General features: G+C 38.1%; 1 protein-coding gene across 5 annotated transcripts in view; it reads right to left on the reverse strand.

Moving 5' to 3' along the window:
• ARMC8 (armadillo repeat containing 8) overlaps positions 1-25,766 on the reverse strand; it is a 129,252-nt gene that overhangs the window by 93,799 nt on the left and 9,687 nt on the right. For all 5 annotated transcript variants that reach the window (XR_012380435.1, XR_003210140.2, XR_003210138.2 and 2 more), the window contains exon 2: positions 6,476-6,552. Coding sequence is in view for 1 of the 5 variants with exons in the window: in XM_025881719.2 (XP_025737504.1) it covers positions 6,476-6,552 (77 nt within the window). In the remaining 4 variants the exon portion in view is untranslated. The remainder of the gene's footprint in view (positions 1-6,475; positions 6,553-25,766) is intronic.

Consider the following 25,766-nt stretch of genomic DNA (forward strand, 5'->3'; position numbering starts at 1 on the left):
GATGCTTGAAGAGTTTACAATCTCCTTGAGGAGATAAAAATAACACTAGCAATGTAAGACAGTGCTATATTATAAATCGAGTGCTTATATGGCTGAGGTAAGTAGATGATCAGACAAGCTTAACAGGTTTTGAAGCAATGGTAGAACTAAATGAACCTTAAAAAACGGCCGGGATTTGGACAGTGAATGGGAAAGGCAAATGGAAAAGCCATTCATAGAAGACAATACTGGAAATGAATACATCATATTTCTGAGGCAAGACCAGGAGCCTGGATTGAAAAGAAGTGTCCCTTTAAGGTGGGAACATTAAGCAGAGCATAAAAAAAGGGACAGGAAGAAGAGACAAACTAAAGGGGGATGGATAAAGGAGCAGTTATGTTTCCATCAGAAAAAGGATATGAAGAAAGCAGTGACTAAGGAAGACAAAATGAATATGGGATGGACGGGAATGCAGAGAATACTAGAGTCAAGAGAGGTAACTAAATGGCTGATGCCTTTCCTCTGTGGTCCCAAGATTGCCCTGGGCTTATGACTAACATAGCATTCACTAACCAAACTATAATGGACTATCTATTTAGCTATCTGATTCCTTCATTAGACTTTTGGATCCTCCAGAGCAGTGACTACATTATTCATTCTTACATACTCTTACCCCATCACAATGCTTATTAGCACGCTGTAGACACTCAACTAATGTTTGTTGAAGGAATTATGCAATCCATCCAGTGAGACTGACTAGGATGGCAGCCACAGGAATCACTAAGACAGAAGACATTCTGAGGGAAAGCAGTTAACAAGATGATTTGATGGGTACAGGAAATGTGATATGTGACATGTCTTGAGTGACTACTTCAAGTCTGAGTTCCTAGATGCAGAGAACTAGGAAGCTTAGAAAATAAATCCCTTAACAAGACAAGGATCTATCTTGATTTTGGACACATGAATAATCTTTCAGGTAAGATAAAAACACCCAGGTGGAAAAACTAAAAAGTAAGCCTTGGGGATATCCCACTCTTTGAGGATGGGAGAAGAAGCCAATATTATTATGTTACAAAAATGAATTTGCCACAGAACATTCTCAGTTAAAATCTAGCTAAAAACTTTTATTTGTCCACTAATAAATGGACTCAAGAGGCATCTACTTTCACATGGAGGCTAACCTTTCTACTTCCTTTACTCTGAAAGAGATTAATTTTCAGTAGGTAGAGAAAAAGGCTCAACTATTAAACCAACATGTACAGTGCCTACCAGAACTTATATCTAAATTAGAATATCAGGATGGTGACCAAAACCAAGAAAGTTGAGGCACCGGGGTGGCTCAGTTGGTTAAGCATTTGACTCTTGATTGCAGCTCAGGTCCTGATCTCAGAGTTCTGAGATTGAGCCCTGTGTGGGGCTCCACACTGGGTATGAAGTCTGCTTAAGATTCTCTCTCTCCCTCTCTCTCTGCACCCTCCACCCACCTCTCTCCCTCTCTTTAAAAAAAAAAAAAATTAAAACCAAGACAGAAAGTAAACACTGCACTTTACAATTAAAACAATAGGAAAAAAATTTTAAAGAACTGAGATCTAGACCTGCTGGAGAAATAGTTTCAGTCAGTCAGTCAAAACAGCATAAATTTTAAATGAAAACCTAGTATCTAGAACCAGAAAATGATCTTTAAGATCATAGAAGGCTGAAGCCACAAGCTAAAGATCATTTTGAACCAGTATTACTTTTCACTTACCTGAAGAAGCTCCTATTTGGAATACTGTACATTCAATCCTTGGTCTAACTGATGCGAAGTAGCCAAAAAATACACTGGATACTGAAAACTACAATCTGAGTATTGATGCGAAGTAGCCAAAAAATACACTGGATACTGAAAACTACAATCTGAGTATAAAGTTTGACCTACTTCTGAAAACTCAGTGGTCCTAAGACATCCGTAAAATAAGGAGAAATATACATTTGTGGGTAGCTAGAATAAGGCAACATGATAAACAACTTACAAAACTATCTGGACTTGGAAAATTACAAACATACTCGCTGCTCTGTCCCTGTAATTATAATTAATTATGATGTCTTTTTGGAGAATGTAACATCCAAACATCCAAGTATAATAAGCTTTCTGCTATCCGGCATGGTTAGGGAGTGAGATATGCTCATATTCTAATTAAGTTACCATTGCCACAAGTGAACTGCCAACTGTAAAAGAATTAGATAATGGTGATCTATTATCCAAACCAAAGCTATTTCTAAGATAAGTCTTTGATCCAAGAGGCACTTGAGAAATTTACAGTGAACTTCACATTTCAACTCAACTGAGGCATGTATTGTGCACCTACTATATGTATAAGTTGAAAAGAACTGAGAATCGATGGTAATTTAATCCTTTCTTATAAACAAGTTACCCTGTTGTGTAGATTTTTGGAATGTACATGGTGTTAGATACAGTTCCAGTTTGTATAAATACTAGCTCAGAAATCAGAAATATGTTTAATTCTTTGTTTTATCAATGTGTGATTACAAATCACCTTACATTCTCCAAAAATGAAGAATACAATATAGGAACTACATTAAAATAAATGCAGTTTTAACAAATAATAAATATTTTAATACATATAATCATTCCAAAGAACATCAAAAATGTTACATTATAATATGGCAGCATACAGTTAAATGTTCTACAAATATGACAAGACAGATATATACACACACATATGCATACAAATATACAGCTATTCTTGATATTCAAAGTTAATACCACATACAAACAGCTTATCTATCTGTGTGTAAAACTATGTCAATCTGATCTAATAATTTTTGGAAAAACTTGCCACCCTTTTAAACAGACTGAATTGTCTCAGAATACACAGGTTTAAACAAGTAAGACTCAGAGTCACTCCATTTCATTTGGTATATGGTCATCTTTATTTATGTTTATCTGTAACATTTTTAAAGTAACTGACAGGATTATTTCTTTTGAATTATTCCGAAAATTATCCTTTAAAATTTCTCAAAATCCAAAGCCTTCATTTTATGAAAGCTCTTATCTGTAGTTCATGCAAGAAAAATGGAACCTGTCTATGTTCTACTAAAACCAGAGGTACATAATTTCCTGGAACCAGAAAAATCAAGTAATCATTACCAAAATAAACTTATATCATCAGTACATTAAAATACTTCAGAAAATATTTTTTAGAAGTGGATACTTGGTGAAAATCACCCAACAATTCTACAGTACCCTTAACTGCCTGCCTGAGATTACCAAGAGATCCAGTCTAGTTTCCTAGTTCTATTCAACTTGGAAACTACAAAGACAGCCACATTGACTTTTATCATCTTTTGCTCTTCAACACAGGGCCACGTAGTGATATCTGGTGATCTTTTCCAGAGAGTCACTAATGTAAAAACCAGATCACGTGCTCTAATTTATTAGATATTTTTTAAAAAAATCACAGTATTAAGCAGCTTTGACTTTATCTACAAAAACAGTTGAATAGTTTTCTTCTTCAACTAGGAGATTTAACATCGTTGAGCTAATACATTAGCAACTTCACCAAAAAAATATCCTGTAACTGTTTAAGGTAATATACAGATCTGTCTCCTAGAGGAAGCTCAGAATTTGCAATGCAGTGTAGTTTCTTTGATATAGCTACTCTGTTTCGGTTCCAAAGGCTATAATTCATGACCTACACAACGGACCTCCCTGTTTTCTCTGTTCGTATCTATCTTATATCCTACCTAATGATCTTCGATTCAGTTATGTATTTGAAACTTTGCTCTTTTAGAATCTGATTCTGTATTCAAACCTTTGATACAATATAATCATTTAAATTTATACCAAATATTGTACAACTAATAAAAGTTATTTCTAGAGAATTCCTCATTCTTCAACAATGAAAATTAAGCATTTCTGTTGCTGAACAGTAATTTTCAATAACGGCACATTCACTAACTATGTAAAATGGTCCTTTGTGACATGGGTTAGCTACAAAGAAGTTCCCTATATGTATGGGTAGGACTGTGGCTCTAACATGGCTGAGCAGATTATAGACCATGATGAGAAGTCCTTACTTGCCTTTAATTTCAATTTTGTTTTTCCTGCTGGTATGTTTTATATGTTCACAATCCTTATTAAGAAAAATCAAGCTTATAGCTAGAAAAATGATAAAACTCTGGTTGTCTCATAGCTAAAGCTAGTTGCCAATTTTTAAAATGTCTTTCCAATTGGATATTTTGGACTCAAAGCTGATTACTTCAGCTTCTACCTTCTCTTTCCTTAAAGTTAGGAGGGTACCTTTGGTTGTTTACACTGTGTGGCTACTTCCCTTCTACCTACCTATTTTGGTCTAGTAATGGTCTCTGTATGACTCAATGGTAGCTATGTAATGTGTATAAAAGAGAAAAAAATTGGTCAACTCTCTTTTCCTAAACCTCATTTTGGTTCCCCCTTTCCTCTATCAATACTGTATTATTTCAGTACTAGACAAGGTTACTTAAGAATAAAATGTTAAAAATACAGTTCACTTTTTATTCTCTTGACTACGTACAATTAATTTTCAGACAGTGACAAAGTTTAGGAAAATAGTAAGTAAGAAAGAATAAATTTTTCTCTGGGGAAAGGGACACTTTATCAAATCACACTACACATATCCATATAAGTGGAACCAAGAATTCAACCTCTTGTCCAACTCCAAAGCCCATAATCTTTGTACTCCACCATCCCTCCACAAAAATTTTGCTCATCTGTCTTAGCTAACAGTTTAGTGTCCTAGACTTGATAACTTTTTTAAGAGGTGCTAAGGCCATCAAACTTCACCTTAGCCTGTTTGTTACAATATACTCTTTCCACTGTTTTTTATGCCTTATTTATCAATTTTCAAGAAGCTACAGTGTTCTTTGGGAAATGAGAAATTTCACAAAGTGACAAGTAACACCTGAATTAGCTACTCATTTCTGATACAAGATAAAAGTCTTTCACACAGAAATCTTGACAAAATTAGCTTTTCTCCTAAATAACCACTCTAGCAATCATAATAAAAATAATGATACATCATCTCTGTCACTCATGGAACACTTAATGGGTCTGACATTTTCAACTGAACTATTTATTGAACAATCCTAAATGATATCGAGGATTACTAATATACAAAACTGTCTGGCTGTGTGTGGGGAGTGTCTGCCTAAGGAGGAGTGTTAATTTATTTAATAGATGGATTTAATAACACTTTTTCTGGTAATAATCAAACTAGTCTACAAATGGGGCTGATTAAATCATTACAAAGTCTCCTAGTGAAGGGGACAAAGGCAAGGTCAACATAATGAGAAAATAAGAACTGTAATCTCCTGATTCTGTAAACTGAGAAAATGTGAAGTAAGGTGTCAAGTATGCCAGGTGGGTCTACATCCAGCTCCTCCCCTTCTTTTCCAGCTCAATTTGAATAGTCAAGCATCCTTACTCACTTTTATCTTGCCTCTACCCTACAAATCCACATCCCCAAGACATGCCTTATACAATGCGCTTTTTTGGGGGGAAGATAGGGGGGAGTGGTTTGAATAAGAATTACAATCTGTAGATACTTCTATAAAGAAAGCATCCTCGCCTTGCCATGACTGAGCAAAAGTTAAACTGAAAAGTACTATTTGGCTGATGACACTAACAGGGTAAGAGAATAATACAGGGACTCATGTGTGCCCTCACTGCTATACCAAACATCCTGACCCTTTTTTGTTTCCTCCTTCCCCTGGACACAGTTCAAGCCTGTGGGCGCTCCATGTTTGCCAACGCTAATAGGAGTCTTAGGCTAGACCTTCTCCCCTAGAAGTCATGTGTCGAGAGCATAATAATCTGCTCTTAGGATAGAGAATTCATCTTTCAATCACTTGCAATCTTATCACACTTATCTGACTTAAGTTTTTAAAAATATTAACACCTCGGGTCTGTTGCTTAAAAATGTTTCCTCACATTAAACACTAGGGAATTTTGGAGGAAAAAAAATGGGCATTCAGATTATCAAGAATTTAGATTTCCAATGACTGCTTTCTGAACTCTGAGATTTAAAACATCAGTAGGAGATTCAAGCCTTATAGCCAGTGAGTTAACCAAAAACAAAATAAAACAAAAAACCCTACTGATGTATTCTCCCACTCTTTACAATTATAAAAGATCATCAGTTTTATTCCTTTGCTTTTGTTGGATATAAAAGTCACAAAAGCATTCTCTAAAAACATGTTTTAAAATGATAAAACAAGTATTCTACAAAAAAGTAAGTTAACCATGTCAGTGAACAACTATCAGACAACTCTTTACAGTACAATAGTAAAGTCATGAATGTCGGGGATCCTTCTAAAACAGAAGAAAAAAGTTTTAACCCTGCATTTTCAGAATTATAATATTTGGCAAATTCAAACACAAAAACAAACAAGACTAAAAAAACAAAACAAAACAAAAAAAGACTTTTTGATAGACTCTTAAATACATACTACTTACATGACACCTTGTAGAACTTTCTGGGGATCAGGGTCAAATAGCCTGTCAACATAGTGGCGACTGCTAGCTGTTACTTCCTAGAAAGTGGGGGGAAAAATTATGACATCTGAAGCCATGCAAATCACAAATTCACAGCATCACCCACAACATCAAATAGCTATTTCATCTAATTTAAGGCAGATGCATTAGAATGTCTATAAAATACTTAATATATTAAATCATTCTGAGAAAAGTATGTGACAAGATAAATAAGATGGGGAAGAAAGAGAACACCTTGTTTTCCCTAAAACCGTAACTAGACAGTGGGATCTTTGTGGTGAGCCCTGCAAGCTTTGCCAACAGAAGAACTGGGCATAAGTGTTAAGAAGCAAGGTAAGTTTCTTAATCAACTGTTGGATGTCACCTTCATATGAACAACAGATAGGAATGTTGCTTCTGTTTAGTACCCACTAAAGGGAGAGAAAATCTGGCTCTCAGAAAGGAAAAAAGGGGTAGCACTTCATAAAAAGTCCAAGAGGGGTAGTCCATATGCAAGAGGAAGACTTTCAGACTGACACAGAGAAGCTACACTGATAGGAAGCAGACATGTGTAAACATAAAAACTAAAGTAAATGAGTTGTCATGCTTTCTGTGAGGGAAAAGCAATTAAGAATTAGAGAGATTTAGGGGTGCCTGGGTTAGTTAAGCATCTGACTCTTGATTTCGGCTCAGGTCATGATCTTAGGGTCCTGGGATAGAGTGAGCCATGCTCTGTGTTCAGTGGGGAGTCTGCTTGAGACTCCTCCTCTGCCTCTCCCCCACCAAATAAATAAATCTTTTTTAAAAAGAGAGAGATTTATTAAGCCCAACAGAGTGGTCTAGTCTGAAGTGGCTGAGGCTACATAGAAGGGGAGCGTTAGAACATAAAGAAGAAAGGCAGACACCTCCTTTTATTTGTATTGTGGAGTTTCCTCTATTATGTTATTTCTTATAATACTTATTTGGAGGAGTAATATTTTTTATATTTAATTTTCATTTCTTTTTTTTTTTTTTAAGATTTTCTTTTAGTAAGTAATCTCTACACCCAAGGTGGGGCTCAAACTCACAACCCTGAAGTCAAGTCACATGCTCTACCACCTGAACCAGCCAGGCGCCTCATTTTTTAAAACAAAGAACATATGTTTAAGAACCAGAGAAAAAGAATTTTCATCCCTTCTGTTTCTTTCTGAGGCCTGCTGAAATATGCTCATGTACTGCCATCCATTCGTCATGAATTAGCATCGAGAGGAAGAAATACTGTTCCAGTTTACCCAGAACCCCTGATCAGAAACAGTTAACTGACAAGACACAGTGCCAGCTTAAACTCCTGAGTCACCAAAAGTATCTCTGGAGAAAAAGTGCATAAATTCCAATTTTCTGATAATATAATTAATTCAAAATCAAAATATTTTTTCCTATTATGAGCTTACTACCAAAATATCCTCATAGGCAACCCAAATACCTACTTTTAGTGTGCACTCCATTTATAAAGAACAAACAGGGGCAGCAAACAAGCAAAACTGATAGAAATACTTGTGCCCAACAGGATTCCATTAAAGTACCTGATAATAGGATCTGGTTTACTCAAAATAACAGAACCACAGAGTTAGAAGGATTCTTAATAAGTATTTGTCCCAATCCCTAGGGCGCCTGGGTGGCTCAGCCCATTGAACGTCTGCCTTCGACTCAGGTCATGATCCCAGGGTCCTGGGATCGAGGCCAGTGTTGGGCTCCCTGCTTAGCAGGGAGTCTGCTTCTCCCTCTCCCTCTGCCCCTCCACCTGCTTGTATGTTCTCTCTCTCTCTAATAAATACAATCTAAAAAAAAAAAAAGTTTCATAATTAAAAAAGTATTTATCCCAATCTCTTAGTTAACAAATGAGGGATGGATCTTTACCCTGATGCCAGATTGTCAAAGTTTAAGTAGGGACGCAAATAACTGTACAAATACATCAAGAAATAATATATCAAGAGCAAAATCCAGAGTAAAACTGAAAACAGTATTCCTGTAATACAAACAGATGAGTTTCATCACTCCCTTTGAATACACGTGCTTCCCTGGCTTTCCAACATACTAAATTCTTCTGAGTCCCTCAGAACCTTAGCCTCCCTTCTATCTAGGGATTGATCTTGGATTTTACTATTCCTCTTCACATACTCTCTCACAGCTCTGTATCTCTTGCCTCTCAATGTGGTTTAGAAAAAGACACTTGGGCTTAAGACCTGCATCTTAAACAACATAAGTTTTGCCCATTAACAGCAACTCTCTTTACTGCTCTGTACTTGGTTCATTCAATTTTACAAGCACTGAGTACCTACTATATGCAAGGCACTGAGGAAAGCATTAAAGATTTTTAAATGAATAAGGCATGGTCCCTGTCCTCAAGAATTCATTTTCTATTGTAATTATGTTTACATGTTTATGTTCCCTACTAGAATACAAAACAGAAGTATACATACATACAGGCAGCACTGAGGAGGGAGTTAATAAACTAGGAGAATCAGCGATGAAGACTCCTTAGAGGAGTTGGTTTTGGAAAACAAATAAGAGTGCACGAGACTGGACAAGGAAGAAATCAGTGTCCCAATCACAGCCATAGCACATGTGAAGCCAACACACATATACCATCAGCAAGTATATACCAGTTGCTAGCACTGACAAAGAAGGGAAGGTAGATGCCACCAAGAATATAAAACACAGAAGGCTAATCAATAGATGGCCCATAATTGGAATACAGATTGTCTTTTGGTCAAAGTTCTATGCTAGGTGCCAAAGAAGATCCAAAAGGCTATTATGGCAGAATTTTGCATTTAAGGAGCTTACAATCTCTAAGGGGGTCAAGTCATGTATACACACATACAAAAAAAACAAAACAATCCTTTGAGCTGCCTAAGTAGCAGTGAGCTGAGGGGATACAGTCACTTATTCAATTTTACTCTATGCTTCTGCCTAACATATTCATTGATTTTTCTGTATGGAACAATTCTCATATTTCACTGCTTCCCTTTGTAGATCAGGTCACCTCTCCCCTCTCAGCCCTCGTCTCCCTTCTTTCAAAAGGCAACCTGGAAATGTAAGAATTTGAGACAGAAGGCAAATGGTATAGTTATTAAACAAACTGGTCAGGAAAAGCTTCTCTAAGAAGGTGACATTTGAGCAAAGACCTGAAGAAGATGAAGGATGAAGTCATGTAGCCACCTGGGGGCAAAGCTTTTTAGGCAAAGAGAACACCAAATGCAAAGGCTCTGAAATGGGAAGTGTCTGCTGTGATCAAAGAACAGGGGGCCATTATTATAGTTGGTACAGAATGAGTGAAGGAGAAAGCCACAGAAGATAAGGTCAGAGAAGAGGGGCCAGATGGTAAAGAGCTACATTGTCTAATATGATAGCCACTGGCCTCATATGGCTATTGAGCATTTGAACTGTAGCTAAGAACTGAATTTTAATTTTTTTTTAACTTTAATTAATATTTTAAATTTAAAAACCAATACTGGATTCAGTTATTAGAAAACCCTGAAGAATGTTTAGAATTACTTGGGTATGCAAATCTACTTGTTCAACTGTAAATTTTATGAAACCTAAATGCCAATCAAGTATTTCCAATCAAAATTTGGCATCCAAATTGTATAAAATACACGTCAGACTTTGAAGACTTACTATAAAAAAGTAAAATAATTCATTTAATAATTCCTTATATTGATTACTGTTGAAATAACATACAATATATTGGTTTAAGTTAGATGTATTAAGATTAATTTATGTTTTCTTTTTACGTTTACAGCATGGCTGGTAGAAAATTTAAAATTACATGTATAGCTTGCATTATTTTTCCATTGGACAGGGCTGGTATAGAGCCCTGTTGGTCATTCTAAAGATTTTGCTTTTTATAGCTTGAGTTGGGAAGCCATTACAGTTTTGGGAAAAGAGACATGAACTGACTAGTTTTTGTTTTGTTTTTTAATGTTTTTAAATTTATCTATTTGACAGAGAGAGAGAGAGAGAGAGTGAGAGAAAGAGCACACACAAGCAGGGAGAGGGAGAGGGAGAAGTAGGCCCCCGGTTGAGCAGGGAACCCAACGCAGGGCTCGATCCCAGGACCCCAGGATCATGACCTGAGCCGAAGGCAGCTGCTTAACCAACTGAGCCACCCAGGCACCCCCCGAACTGACTTGTTTTAAAAGGATCACTCTGGTTACAATCTTAGAACAAATACGTGGAGGGGCTAGAGGACAAAAGCAGGGAGACTAGGTGGGAGGCTGTTTCAGTGTCAGAAATGCTGTCATTTCAGAGATGATGGTAGACTGGACTAGGACAAGAGTTTTGAAAGTAATACAATTCACTGATTCCAGATAAATGTTGAAGTTGAAATGACTGTCAAGTTGGATATGCTGTCACAATAGATATGGGGTGTGAAAGAAGAGAGGAGCCAAGGATAACACTTAGGGTTTTTGCCTGAGTATCTAGAAAGATTTGAGTTGTCAGTTAATAAGATGAGGAAGACTGTGAGTGATGCAGGTTTGAATGAGAAGATCAAAAATTAGTTTTGAACATATTAGGTTTGAGAATTTTATTAGCCATCCAAGTGAGAATGTCAAGTTGGCAGTTGGATATATGAATCTGGAGTTCAGGAGACAGTTGTGGGCTAGATATACAAATCAGGGAATTATCAGCTTGCGAATGGGACGAGTTCACTAAGGGAGTTCACTTTACCATGGACAAAGCAAGGCCAGAAGACTGAACGATGGCGTACTTGGATCAAACAGAATTCCAAGAAGCCAAATGAGAAACTGTTTCAAGGAGAAAGTAATCAAATATGCCAAATATTAATAAAGTATAGCATAAGATGATGACTAGGGCCTGATACAGAAATAGGGAAGTCATCAGCAACCTTGACAACAACAGTATGGGCAGAGTGGTGAAGCCAATGCCTGCTTGAAGAGGACTTCAGAGAGAAGGGGAAAAGAGGAATTAAAGAAAGTAAATACAGACAACTCTTGCAAGGAGTTTCATTGTGGAAAGGAGAATGAAGAAACAGAGTAGTACCTAGAGGGAGAAGTGGGAGTTGGGAGAGCGTTTTTTAAAAGATGGAATAAATTAGAACATACTTATTTATTGATGGAAATTTTTAAAAGATTTTTATTTATTTGACAGAGAGACAGCCAGAGAGGGAACAAGCAGGGAAAGTGGGAAAGGGAGAAGCAGGCTTCCCATTGAGCAAGGAGCCCGATGTGGGGCTCGATCCCAGGACCCTGGGATCATGACCTGAGCCGAAGGTAGACGCTTAATGACTGAGCCACCGATGGAAATTTTTTTAACAGAGAAAAAACATGCTGCATTGGGGCAGGGGGAGAACTTTTGGAACTATGTTCATGAATAATTGAGAGGGAAAGGGATTTACTGGCCAAGTAGAACATGGAAAGTACAATAACCAGAGAGAATTAAGTAGATGGATATGGCAGTGAGCACTTGTGGACACTGTCTGTGATTACTCCTATTTTTAGAGAGTAAAAAATGGTGAGGGTGCGTGGGGAGGTGGGTGGTACGAAGAAAGGAGGAAGACAATGACACTGAATGGGCCAAGAAAATGTACCAGGACTGCCAGACAGCACTAGCTCTCTTGAGGTGCATGGTTATGAATTTAAAGTATAACTAGTCAGCATGGCTGTGGTTTTCCTCAGCAACATCAAAATGTACAGAATAGGCATGAAAAAGAGAGTTGGATTTAACCAGACACGGAATATTTCACCACACAAGGATGACAAAGCTAGGGGAAAGGGTCAGCTCAGTTGAGGGTATATGCGAAGTTGCAATTATAATGATGAACCTATTAAAGGCCAGTGAAAAAGTGGTAGGATTAATAGACAGCAGATAACAGATGGACTGTGGAAGGATTGTTGATATTGGGGCAGCAGAAGGAGTGGCTTAGAAGGACAGAAGGTGGTGGGCAGGATATTTGAAATTGAGATTATGGAGGAACTTTAGTTATTGGTAAGGTCAAGGTCTAGGAAATGACCATGGGAACAAGTACCTCAAGGCAGGATGGAGGATATGATCATCGGGGAAGCCTACAGTTTAAGAAAAATGGTCAGGGCGTCTGAGTGGCTCAGTTGGTTAGGCATCTGCCTTCGACTCAGGTCATGATCCCAGGGTCCTGGGATTGAGGCCCGCATTGTTGGCGAGGCGAGCCTGCTTCTCCCTCTCCCTGCCGCTCCCCCTGCTTGCGCATGCTCTCTCTCTCTGACAAATAAAATCTTCAAAAAAAGAAGAACTGTCTACAGAGGCAATGAAATTTCCATAAATCATCACGCAAGTAATGCTACAGAAAGTGACCATAAGCTAGCAGCTAAAATCTCAAAGAAATGAGGAAGAATGAACTAAGGGGTCTATGGATGCACAACAAGGTACAGTCTGATAAGATACAGAGCAGGAGTGTTTAGAGAAAAGGGAAAGAGCGGAGTTTGAAAAGAACAATGAGGAGCAAGCCTCTATCTCCATCTCTAGGGATAGAAGGGATATGAGAGATAGAGAAGGAAAAAGAGCCACCAGCTGAGAAGTTTACAAAAGAAAGTTGGGAAAAAGTATCATCGGGGGTAAATCCCAGTTTGGTCTAAACAAGAAAGATGAAGGAAATGTTCAGAGAAGAGGCAGGAGAAAGGCAAGAGATCTAGATAGAAAAGTAAAAAGAGTTATATGCACAAGAGGAATGACCCTAGAGCCTTGAGCTTCTTGTGGTAGTTAATGTAAACAGGCATAAAGAGTTTAATCCTGACGACCTCAAGGGAAAGAGCAGGAGTGTGTGGGGGAGGTAGGGGTAGAAAGAACTTTGGGGCTCTTCTTCATTCTTGCCAACAACAATGTGGGGAGGGACAGTTTGATCTGGGCAATTTACTCCAGAAATATGAGAAGCACTGGGGTTCCTCCTTCCCTCCTGCCCAGAGAGACAAGAAGGTTAGGAGGGTTTCTGATGTCCTGTCCTTTCAAGATGTGGCTTCATCTTCACTTCAAAACACCTATGCCCTTTTATGGGGCACCTGGGTAGCTCAGTCAGTTAAGTGTCTATTGATCTGAGGTCGTATCTTCATCTCAGGGTAGTGAGTTCAAGCCCCACACTGGGCTCCACACTGGTTATGGAGCCTATTTAAAACGACAACAACAAAAAACCCACCAATGCCCTTTTAAATTGCTTTATGTAGCTTCCATTAGCTGTACACATGGTGATTCTTCCATCCTTCCAATTGACTGAGTGAACGTGCCAAGCAGCCAGCTAAAGCTCAAGGTACAGTTTATGCCCATAAAGGAGAGCAAAGCTAGCCAAGGTCAGACTGTGACTGCCGCCTTCTGGCACAAGACTTCAAACAAATGACCTAGCAAGCCCTTAAAACCTGGATCTGAACTCATTTTACACATTCAAAGCTGCAATAAAACCACCACAAATGTATATATTAAAAACCTGTGATATTTCATGCTTACTAGCACCCCCTGAAATTATATTACATGAAAATGTACATGGAACCCTTTAACAGAAAGTCTGCAGATACCAAACTTGTGAATTTGAGTTAATTCTAAGAAGAGTTGAATCCACTGTGTGTACAAACAGGTACCAATCACTATAATAAAGAGAATCCTAAAGCAAATTTCTTCTTGCAGGAAAACAAAAACAGAAACAGGTAATGAGTTGCATTCCATTATGGAGAAGTATTAATGGAAGCTATTTCCCTTTTATTAGGGCTAGGCAGCCTCTAAGTGGCCCCCAGTGATACCCACCTCCTGGTACTTGATTCTAGCAAACAGAATGTAGTGGAGGTGACAGGATGTCACTTCAGAGCTTGGTATGTGTGTGTGAAAAGCCAGCTTCCATGCTGTGCTATGGAGAGGCTCATACAGAATGAACTGCAGGAGGCCCCCAGCCAAGAGCCAGCAGGAACTGAAGCCCTTAGTCCAACAGCCCACGTGGAACTAAATCCTGCCAATAACCATGTGAGTGAGCTTGGAAATAGATTCTCCCTCGATTGAGCTTTTCAGGTAAAACCTCCTGCTAGAGGTACCTGGGTGGCTCAGTTAGTTAAGCGGCCAACTCTGGATTTTGGCTCAGGTCATGATCCTGGGGTCCTGGGATGGAGTCCACTTGAGGGTTCTCTTTCTCCTTCTCCCTCTACCCTTCCCCCTGCTCATGCTCTCTCTCTCAAATAAATAAATCTTAAAGGAAAAAAAAAACAGAATTAAGAACAAAAACAAAAAAACAAAACACGGCTCCTGCTAACACCCTGACTGCAACCTCTCAAGAAACTTTGGGGCAGAGGCATCAGCTAAGCCACACCTGAATTCCTGACCTACAGAAACTGTGAGATAATAAACATAGTTTTAAGCAGCTAAGTTTTAGGGTAATTTGTTATGTAACAGTATTAGAGATAACAATACACCTTCAAATTTATCATCCAAACTAGAACAATTTTAAAGAAGGAAAGAGGGCACTATTAATCATTATCACAGAGTAATACACATAAATGAGAGCTAGAAACAAATCAGGCTGTATGATCATCCTACCTTTAATTCTTCTTTAATAGTACAAAAAAGGAAAAAGTTAAAGCTCAGAAAACTGGTCAGACATCCTGAAAAGGCAAACTAAAACAATCTCTAATTACCCTTCTGAATAAGCTATCCATGACTGGGGTTGAATTAAAACCCTGCCCTTTGGGAGGAGGATCCAAGATGGCAGACTTTAGCTAGGAAGAGGGAGAACCATGACCATTTGCACACATCTGCACAAGCCAGGGAGTTGGGGGACACTCCAACCACCCATGCAGGCCTCAGCAAATGCCAAAATCCTGAACTCATCTCTTCCCATGGATGCACCAATACAGCTACATACGGACCATTTCCCTTTTTAGATTTTATTTATTTGAAGAGAGAGAGACACAGCTAGAGAGGGAACACAAGCAGAGGGAGTGGGAGAGGGAGAGGCAGGCTTCCCGCCAAGCAGGGAGCCCAATAAGGGACTCAATCCCAGGACCCTGTGACCATGGCCTGAGCCGAAGGCAAACGTTCAACGACTGAGCCACCCAGGCGCCGCTGGACCACTTCCCTCTTAAAAAGATCTGAAAACTAGATGAAATGCTCTTCACAACAAAGGATAAAAAGATCACATCTAGATGGGTACGAGAGGAAGAGACACGGTCTTGCATGCCCTGGCATGGCACACAACAGGGAAGGATCTTACCAGTTAGGTGCTTCTCCCAGAGAAGGGAGGGGTTGGTGTGCACATTGGGCACCCTGGCCTCTGAGATCTATACCAGAAAAACAAGTCCCCAGAATGGCTTAGAAAACCAATGGTGCTAATACCCAGGGGTCCTAAAGTGCTATAGGAAACTGAGATTTCCCGCTTGGAGGGCTCATATGTGGTTTCGCTGTCCCAGGACCCAACAAAAAACAGCAGTTTGAGAAGCATGTAGATTATATGTGAAGGAGAATCATTTGCTGATCTAATAGCATCAACTAGAGGGGTGAGGGACAGCTGAAATGCTCCCCAGAGACAGAGATGCTGGCTGACACCATTGTTGAACTCTCCATGTAGACTGCTAGGCCAGCACAGGTGGGTAACCTCGGACATGGCACTCTCCCACTGCCTTGCTGGGATGCGTCAGGGTGGGGAGTGGTCCTGGCACTTGCTGAGGCCAGAGAGCATGGGTGGTTGGAGTCCTACCCTGCTCCCTGGCTAGAGCAGGCAAGTGCAAATGGTCTCTTGAGTTCTCCCGCTGCCTACTTAAAGTCCACAAGTGCAAGTGGTTGTGATATTCCCCTGCCCCCTAGCTGGGGCTGGTAAACACCAGTGGCAGTGGCATTCTCCCACTTCCAGCCTAAAGCTGGAGCACACACAAAGACAAAGCACTTTCTCACAGCATTGTTGAGGCCCACAGGTAATCACAGACAAGACATTTTTCTGCTCCTTCTCTGAAGCCTGTGAATCTGCCCCACCCACCACACTCTCCAGCTGCCTTGCTGAAGCCAGTAGGCACACACACCCACACAGGGAACATCTCTTGATTACCCAGCCCTGGTGGCCAAGACGGTTGGCTTTCCAGAGCTGTACAGGACTGTAACAACTGAACAGACAGCTCTTGTGGCAGGCCACCACCCCAAAGCACTGCAGAGACAGAAGACTGAAACACAACCTCAGTCTTCCTGTGAAAAAAGGCTATTTGCTTAGCCCAGTGCTTTAGCCTGAAGGATAGGCATCAAGTTCCCCACACATCTAGAGGCTAAAAACGCACTCCCAGGGAAATACCACAAGACTCCCCAAGAAGGAGTTTATACACTTGTCTGGAGCCCAGACTTTTCAACTGTTGCCCTGGAGACACCTCCAGATTTTCTGGTCTAGAGGCCCACAGGAATTACAATTGCAGCCCCACAGGACTGCATATACTTGCACACTTGAAAAGCTGCTGCCTAAAGGTCTGGCTTCCAATCAGCCTGAAACTAAATGCTAAAAGAGATTCCTTCTCTTGGATAGCTGATAAGTCTTGGCACATCCACAACAATGGCAGCATATCAAGATTAAATCAGGCAGTTTGGACAATCACAAAGGTGCAAGAGACAACCAAGAGCTCGGGCAAGGTTGAAGAAGAAGGATCAGAACCTACCTAAAACCAGTCCTTCAAGGGGCGATTGGGTGGCTCAGTCGGTTGGGTGGCTGATTCTTGGTTTCAGCTTGGGTTGTGATCTCAGGGTCGTGGGATCAAGCCCCACACTGGGTTCCGTGCTCAGCACAGAGTCTGCTTGAGATTTTCTCCCTCTCTCTATGCCCCTCCCCTCTGCTCACATGCATGCTCTCTCTCAAATAAATAAATAAATAAATAAGATCTTGGCGGGGGGGAAACACTCCTTCAAAACTGAGAAAGGTAGCTGTTTTGCCTGACAGAAACAAATGCATAGAGTCAAACAAAATGAGGAAACAGAGAAATATGTCTCAAACAAAAGAACAAGACAAAACCTCAGAAAAAAGACTTTAATGATATGGAGACAAGTAATCTACCTGATAAGGAATTCAAAATAATGGTCATAAAAATGTTCATCAAACTTGAAAGAATGGATGAACACAGAGAACACACTTCAACAAAGAGAAACTACCAAAAAGAAGTCACAAAGCTGAAGAATACAATAACTGAACTGAAAAATATACTGGAGGGATTCAATACAGTGGAAGAAGTATAGATCAGTGAGCTGGAAGATAAATCAATGGAACTCACCCAAACAGAGCAGCAAAAAGAAAAAAATAATTTTTATAAATTTTTTAAAAAAATTTATAAATTTTTTATAAATTTATAAAAAATAAAATTTTTAAATAAATTTTATAAATTTTTAATAAATTTTTTAATAAATTGACCCCTTTATTTTTTATTTTTTCTCTTTAAATTTTTTTATTGTTCTGTTAATCACCCTACATTACATCATTAGTTTTTGATGTAGTGTTCCATGATTCATTGTTTGTGCATAATACCCAGTGCTCTATGCAGAACATGCTCTCTTTAATACCCATCACCAGGCTAACCCATCCCCCCACACCCGTCCCCTCTAGAACCCTCAGTTTGTTTTTCTGAGGCCATCGACTCTCATAGTTCGTCTCCCCCTCCGATTTACCCTCCTTTATTCTTCCCCTCCTGCTATCTTCTTCTTTTTTTTTCTTAACATATATTGCATTATTTGTTTCAGAGGTACAGATCTGTGATTCAACAGTTTTGCACAATTCACAGCGCTCACCATAGCACATACCCTCCCCAATGTCTATCACCCAGCCACCCCATCCCTCCCACCCCCCACCACTCCAGCAACCCTCAGAAGAAAAAAATAATTAAAAAAAATGAAAATAAGGAACCTCTGGAACAACATCAAGTGGAATTACACTTGCATTACAGGAGATCCCAGAAGGAGAAAATAAAGGGACAAAAAACTTATTTGAAGAAATAATGGCTGAAAGCTCCCCTAAAGAAGGAAACAGACATCCAGGTCCAGGAAACCTAGAGAGTTTCAAAGAAAATGGACCAACGAGAGCCACACTAAGACAAATTATAATTAAAATGTCAAAAGTTAAAAACAGAATCTTAAAAGCAGCACGAGAAAAGCAAAATTGTTATGTTCAAGGGAAATCCCATAGGTTATCAGCAGATTTCACAGCAGAAACTTTGCAAACCAGAAGGCAGTGGCAAACCAGAAGGCAGCACTTTCAAAGTGCTGAAAGGATAAAAATCTCCAACCAAGAATACCCAGCAAGATTATCATTCAGATTGAAAGAGAGATAGTTCTCCAAACAAAAGCTAAAAAAGTTCATCACTACTAAGCCAGCCTTACAAGAAATATTAAAGGGACTTCTTTAAACTGAAAAGAAATGACACGAATAACAAGAAAGTATACAAAAATTCTTACTGAAATAGGTAAACATGTAGTAAAGGTAGTGTATTAATCACTTATAAAGCTACTAAGAAGGTTAAAAAACAAACACGATAAAATTAACTAAACCTAAAATAATTAGCCAAGAGATACATAAAATAAAAAGATGTAGAAAGTGACATCAAAAGCATAAAATGTGGGGTGGGAGAAAGTAAAAATATAAACTTTTGGAATGTGTTCAAATTTAAGTTGCTATCAATTTAAAATAAACTATCACATACACAAGATGATATATGTGAACCTCGCAGTTACCACAAAGCAAAAACTTATGGTAAATACACAAAATAAGAAAGGAATCTAAACATAACACTATATATAGAAAATCCATAGATTACACCAAAAAACTATTAAAACTAATAAAGGAATTCAATAAACTTGCAAGATACAAAATTAATACACAAAAACAAATAATGAACTATCAGAAAGAGAAGTCAAGAAAACCATCCTATTTATAATTACAACAAAAAGAAAAAAATGCCTAGTAATAAACTTAACCAAGGAGGTCAAAGACCCATACACTGAAAACTATAGGACACCGGCAAAAGAAACCAAAGATACCAATACATGGAAAAATATTGTGCTCGTAAAGTGGAAAAATCAGTATTGTTAAAATATCCATATTACTGAAAGCATTCTACAGATTCAGTTCAATCTCTTAAAATTTTGATGACATTTTTCATAGAATGAGCACAAGTAAGTCTAAAATTTATATGGAACCACAAAAGACCTCGAATAGCCAAAACAACCTTGAGAGGAAAAAAACACTAAGCCAGGGGTATCATGCTCCCTGGTTTCAAATTACACTACAGAGCTATAGTAATCAAAACAGTATGGTAATGTCACAAAAACACAAGTAGATCAACAGAACAGAGAGCCCAGAAATAAACCCAATTATATATGGTCAATCAACTTACAACAAAGGAGCCAAGAACATACAGTGGGAAAGGACGGTTTCTAAATTATGTTGGAAAACTGAATAGCTATAATGCAAAATAATAAAACTGGACAGCTATTTTACACTATATATAAAACTTTAAATAGATTAAAAACGAATGTACAACTTAAAACCATAAAACTCCTGTAAGAAAACATAGGCAGTAAAGTTACTTGACAATGGTCTTGGCAATGTTTGTTTAGATCTGACTCCAAAGGCAACAGAAACAAAAGCAAAAGTAAACAAATGTGAATACATCATACTAAAAAGCTTCTGCACAGCAAAAGAAACCATCAACAAAACAGAAAGGCAACCTACTAAATGAGAGAAGATATTTGCAAATCATATATCCTATCAGGGGTTAATATCTAATATATACACAAAGAACTCATATAACCCAGTTACAAAAAAAACAAGCCAATTTAAAAAAAGGGCAGAGGATCTGAATAGACATTTTTCTAAGAATACATATAGATGGCCAACAGGCATATGAAAAGATGCTGAAAATCATTAATCATCAGGAAAATGCAAATCAAAACTACAATGAGATATCACCTTACAGCTGTCAGAATGGCTAGAATAAAAAACACAAGAAATAACAAGTGTTGGCAAGGCTGTGGAGAAAAGGGAATCCTTGTGCTCTGCTGAGAATATAAATTGGTACAGGCACCATGGAAAATGGTATAAACGTTCCTCAAAAAACTAAAAACAGAGCTACCACATAATCCAGCAATTCCACTACTGGGTATCTAGCTGAGGAAAACAAAAACACTAATTCAGAAAGATATATGCACCCCTATGTTCACTGCAGCATTATTTACAATAGCCAAGGTATGAAAAATAACTAAGTATTCAATGTACTAATGGATAAAGAAGATGTAACATGTATAACTGACCCTTAAACAACAAGGGTTTGAATTTCACAGGTCCACTTATGTCAGATTTTTTTAATAGTATTATAAATGTATTTTTCATCCTTATTCTAATATTTTGTTCTCTTGCTTTATTGTAAGAATACAGTATATAATATATACAATATATGTGATATTAGGCTGTTCATGTTATCAGTAAGTCTTCTGTTCAAAAATAGGCTAGTAGTAGTTAAGTTTGCAGGGAGTCAAAAGTTGTATGTGGACTTCTGATTGCATGGCGGGGGGATCAGTGTCCCAACCCTCATGTTGTTCAAGGGTCAATCAACGGTATATACTATGGAATATTACTCAGACAAAAAAGAGAATGAAATCATGGCATCTGTGACAACATGGATGAACCCTGAAGGTATAACGCTAAGTGAGATAAGTCTGATAAAGACAAATAATTCATGTTTTCATTTATATGTGGAATCTAAAAAACAAAACAAAATGAAATCCAAACTCATAGATAGAAGAGATTAATGGGGGGGGGGGGTTGGCAGCAGGCCAAATGCATGAGGGAAATCAACAATACATAGTTCCAGTAATAAATATATGTCACAGGATGTAATATACAGCATGAAGCATGGGAAATAGAGTCAATAACACTAACAATAACTTTGTAAGGGGACAGATGGTAACTAGACATATTTTGGTGACCATTTCACACTATGCTGTACACCTGGAACTAATATAATACTTTATGCCAATATAATACTTTATGCCAATTATATCTCAATATATGAAAATAAACAAATCCCTGTCATTTGAAAAAAAAAAAACACATCCTTAAGAAAGGGTTTTGAAGCCAAATTACTAAATTCCAGACTTGCCATGTATGGGATTTAACTTAAAAATTAAGAACTATAAAAGTGTTCAACTGCTGTTTTAAAATTTGAAGTAAAACAATGAGTTTATTAGAAAATGAAGAGTAACAGTGTTAATAAGAAAATATCAAACTACTTATTTCATTTGGCAAGGAAGTCTTGCCATATGTACATTTCATTAAAATATTATGTTATTTCTTTTTTTTTTAAAGACTTTATTTATTCATGAGAGACAGAGAGAGAGAGAAGCAGAGGGAGAAGCAGGCTCCCAAGGAGCAGGGAGCCCAATGCGGGACTCGATCCCAGGACCCTGGGATCATGACCTGAGCCGAAGGCAGACGCTTAACCATCTGAGCCACCCAGGCACCCAATGTTCTTTATTTCTAACATACTCAAGAATTGTGTGGTAGAAAGAACAAATGATCTGTCATTTGAAGACTTGGGTTTGAGTTCTCATTCTATTACTTACTAGCTTTGTGACTTAGGGCAAAAATAAAAATTTGAGACTATTTCTTCAATTGTAAAATGGTGACATTGCCTCATAGAATGTGAAACAAATGAGAGAACATATAGGAAAACTCCATGTAAAAGCACCGTCCAAATAATGATTTCAGGGAAATTCTATTTTTGTACAAAAAAGATAATTGCTTTAATGAGTAAATTAATGATTCCCTTGTTTATATTCATGGTTAAAGCCTAATTATTCAGATACTTTTTTGTTTGTTTTTTCAAAGATACCTTTTCTTACCTGATGCCTTTTTCCCAGAGCAAGCTAAGTACTTAGCAAGAAATAAATATGCATCTGAGTGCTGAACTTAAAAACCTAAACTTTCATTATTTGAGATTTTTAAAAACCATTAAAAATGTATAATATGTGCATTTTTAAAATTTCCATAACTGTAGGTGTTATGGACTCAGAGAGAACATAAAATCAGTTAAGAATACCAGTTATAGTTTAAGTAATCAATGTGTAGTGTTCTCCCTCCCATACAAACAACCCAGAAGAAAAGGGAGATAGTTTTATAATATCTGACACTTGTTTAGTATGTTACAGTTTACAAAACATTTTCGTATCTATTTTCTCACTTACATGATTTTTATAAATAAAAATGTTAACAATTCTCAATGGGAAATTCTGACCCCTAGGAAATGTTTAAATTAGTAATTGCCAATCGAAATTTAATATCTCAATTAATTCCACAAATTACTAGAAACTTCAAGATAAAATTGTTCATAATGCTCATCATTCAGCACCGTAAGGATAAATCTTAGTTTTGGGGAGAAATGAAAGAAGCACAACTAAAAATATAAAATGTTTGAACTCTATGAAGATTCCATTTAAAACCTATTTCAGGCTGAAATTCAACATGTGAAGATCTTTAATTTATCAGGCATTATGCTAGGTGCTGGTAAGAGATAAAAATCCCTTACCCTCAAGGCATTCAAAGCACAGAAAGAAAACAGAGATATTGTAACTTACAAGTGTAACTTATAACACAGGATAAATGTAGTAAGTGGATACAAGATAAAAAGAAAGTTGAAGATATAATTAAGTACTAAAGTTAGGGGTGGAATGGGAGGTGATGCCCAAGCAGTGAGGATGATTAATCTGAAAAACCAGTATTATTTTGCTAGGTGAAAAAGGGAGGAAAAAAAAGACAAGGACTCTAGGTGGAGAGCATAATACATGCACAAGAGAGTTCTGAAGCAATGTGGTGCTTTTGAGAAATGCAATTTAGTATTATAATGATATAGTATACACTTGGGAATCCAAAACAAAGCTGAAGTTGTACCCTTTAATTCAGTTAACAAATATTTAAACAACTATGCAGGCACTTTTGTTCGAGGTAATGAACAAAGACACCCCTCCACCCCCCAACCCACCTTTGCAGAGCTTACATTTCAGCAAGGGGAGAAAGACAAAAAGCAATAAATGTGATAAATAAGAATATTAGAGGACTATACACACTACGGGGAAAAACGTTTAATAGCACATTTTATTTCCATGTCCTTATACTATACACTCTTACAAGCTGGGGGGAGGGAAAAGGGCAGGAGAGAAAGAGGGAAATACACTAAGATAAACCACTCAGAAAGTCCCAGGTTCTCAACAGTTCTAAACAGGAACAGCACTATTCCCCAGGACATATTTTATAAATTCATGTGATTCTGGTTGTCAAAATGACAAGTACTACTGATATCTAGTAGGCAAGGACTATGGGAGCTGGCTGGATGTTCTGCCATGCACGGGACAATGGGCCCACATCTAAAAGACTTTCCACTATGCAGTCATGTAGGGCACAAACAAAATTTTAAAAAATTATGAGCCTAGAATCTAACTCCATTCTACACATAAACACAAAATATGTTTTGTATTTTACAGTACATTTTCCCACGAATGTAACTCCCATATGAATAAGGAAAAAGTTGTACTTTATCTTGTTAGGAACTTTACCAAAAACTGTTCATTTAAGAAAGTCACATTAAAAACAACACCACTTATTGTATTTAAGTAATTGTTAACATCCTATTTATATCAGCCTGTAGCGTAGCAGTCATAGTCACAGCCAAATTAGTACATCTGCAAATATATCACTACCGGTAATCACTTCTTTCTAATATAGTAGTACCTGAGTAGTATTCAAATTATATTGTTTCCTGCTCTTTCTCCCTTAATACCACCTGGGGCATAATACCAACTCTATTTTTTTTTTTTTTAAGATTTTATTTGAGAAAGAGAGAGAGAGCATGCAAGACAGAGCGCAAGAGAGCACAAGTGGGGGAGGTGCGGAGAAGAAGAGGGAGCAAACTCCCTGCTGAGCTGGAAGCCCAACATGGCAGGGGTGGATAGGGCCCAATCCTAGGACGCCAGGATCAAGACCTGAGCCAAAGGCAGACACCTAACTGACTGAGCCACCCAGGCGCCCATAATGCCAATTCATTAAAAGTAACACGTGAGGGGCACCTGGGTAGCTCAGTCAGTTAAGCATCTGACTCTTGATTCTGGCTCAGGTCATCAACTCAGGGTCATGAGATCCAGCCCTGCATTGGGCTCTGAACTAGGCCTGAAGCCTGCTTGGGATTCTCTCTCCCTCTGTCCCTCCCCTCACTCGCACTCAATAAATAAATAAATAATACCTTTAAAAATAAAAGTAACATGTGAGAACGGTTAACTTATCAATGAATTTCACTTCAGGATAGCCAAGGAGACACTATAAAGTATGTTTAAAAAGGGGGTGTGGAGTCTGGCAGTGTTGGGAGCCATCAACTGAAACAGCTCTTAATGTTCTAGTCAACTGGGAATGCCAGAATCTCTTACCCATTTCCCAAATAATGTGAAACCAAAATTTGATTTTCTGACACCTCCAAAACTCTGTTCAAAAAAATGCTTTCTTTTGTCACTCTGGTAATTTTCTGAAACGCCAAATAAGTGTACTGCTTAGATCAGTCACAAATTTGCAATTATTCATTTTAAAGCCCGGGGACACTTGATAAGTTTGTATTTGTCCCTAAAGAGACTAGGGCTGCCATAATCCAGAATATCAGAAATCAATCCTTTTTTTTTTTGAAAGATTCATTTATTTATTTTAGAGAGAGACAGAGAGCGAGCAGGCGGTGGGGAGGGGCAGAGAGAGGGGAAGAGAGAGTCCCAAGAAGACTCCACGCTGAGTGTGGAGCCCAACGTAGACTCAATCTCAGGACCCTGAGATCATGACCTAAGCCAAAACCAAGAGTTGGACGCTTAACTGACTGCACCACCCAGGTGCCCCTGAAATCAATACTTTCAAAGTATTTTACTAAACTCTGCCTTAATTTCAAATTATGTCTCCCCCTTTATTCTGGCTTTTTCTGGTGAGATAAATTCACAAAATTCTAAATACTGCCTCACCATTGTTTGAAGAGTTCTGGTGATACACAGTATTCCTCTGCGAGACAGTTTATTTCACTATTAAAGAAAATTAACTGCTAGGTAATTCTTTCCTAATTTTGAGGGCAAAAAAATCCTTCTATCTGGGACAATACAAAAAAATAAAATCATCAACAAAGACTGACCTTTTCCTTGCAGATAGCTAGCATGCCCTTCCTATATATTCCAAGATTCCCACCTGCCTCCAAAAGGAAGAAAAATGAGAAGAAAATGCCCATGTACTATTCAAAAC

The sequence above is a fragment of the Callorhinus ursinus genome, unplaced genomic scaffold (assembly GCF_003265705.2).
Source record: "Callorhinus ursinus isolate GAN/ISIS: 27379988/994484 unplaced genomic scaffold, GSC_fseal_2.0 scaffold1, whole genome shotgun sequence".
In the NCBI taxonomy this organism is placed as follows: Eukaryota; Metazoa; Chordata; class Mammalia; order Carnivora; family Otariidae; genus Callorhinus; species Callorhinus ursinus.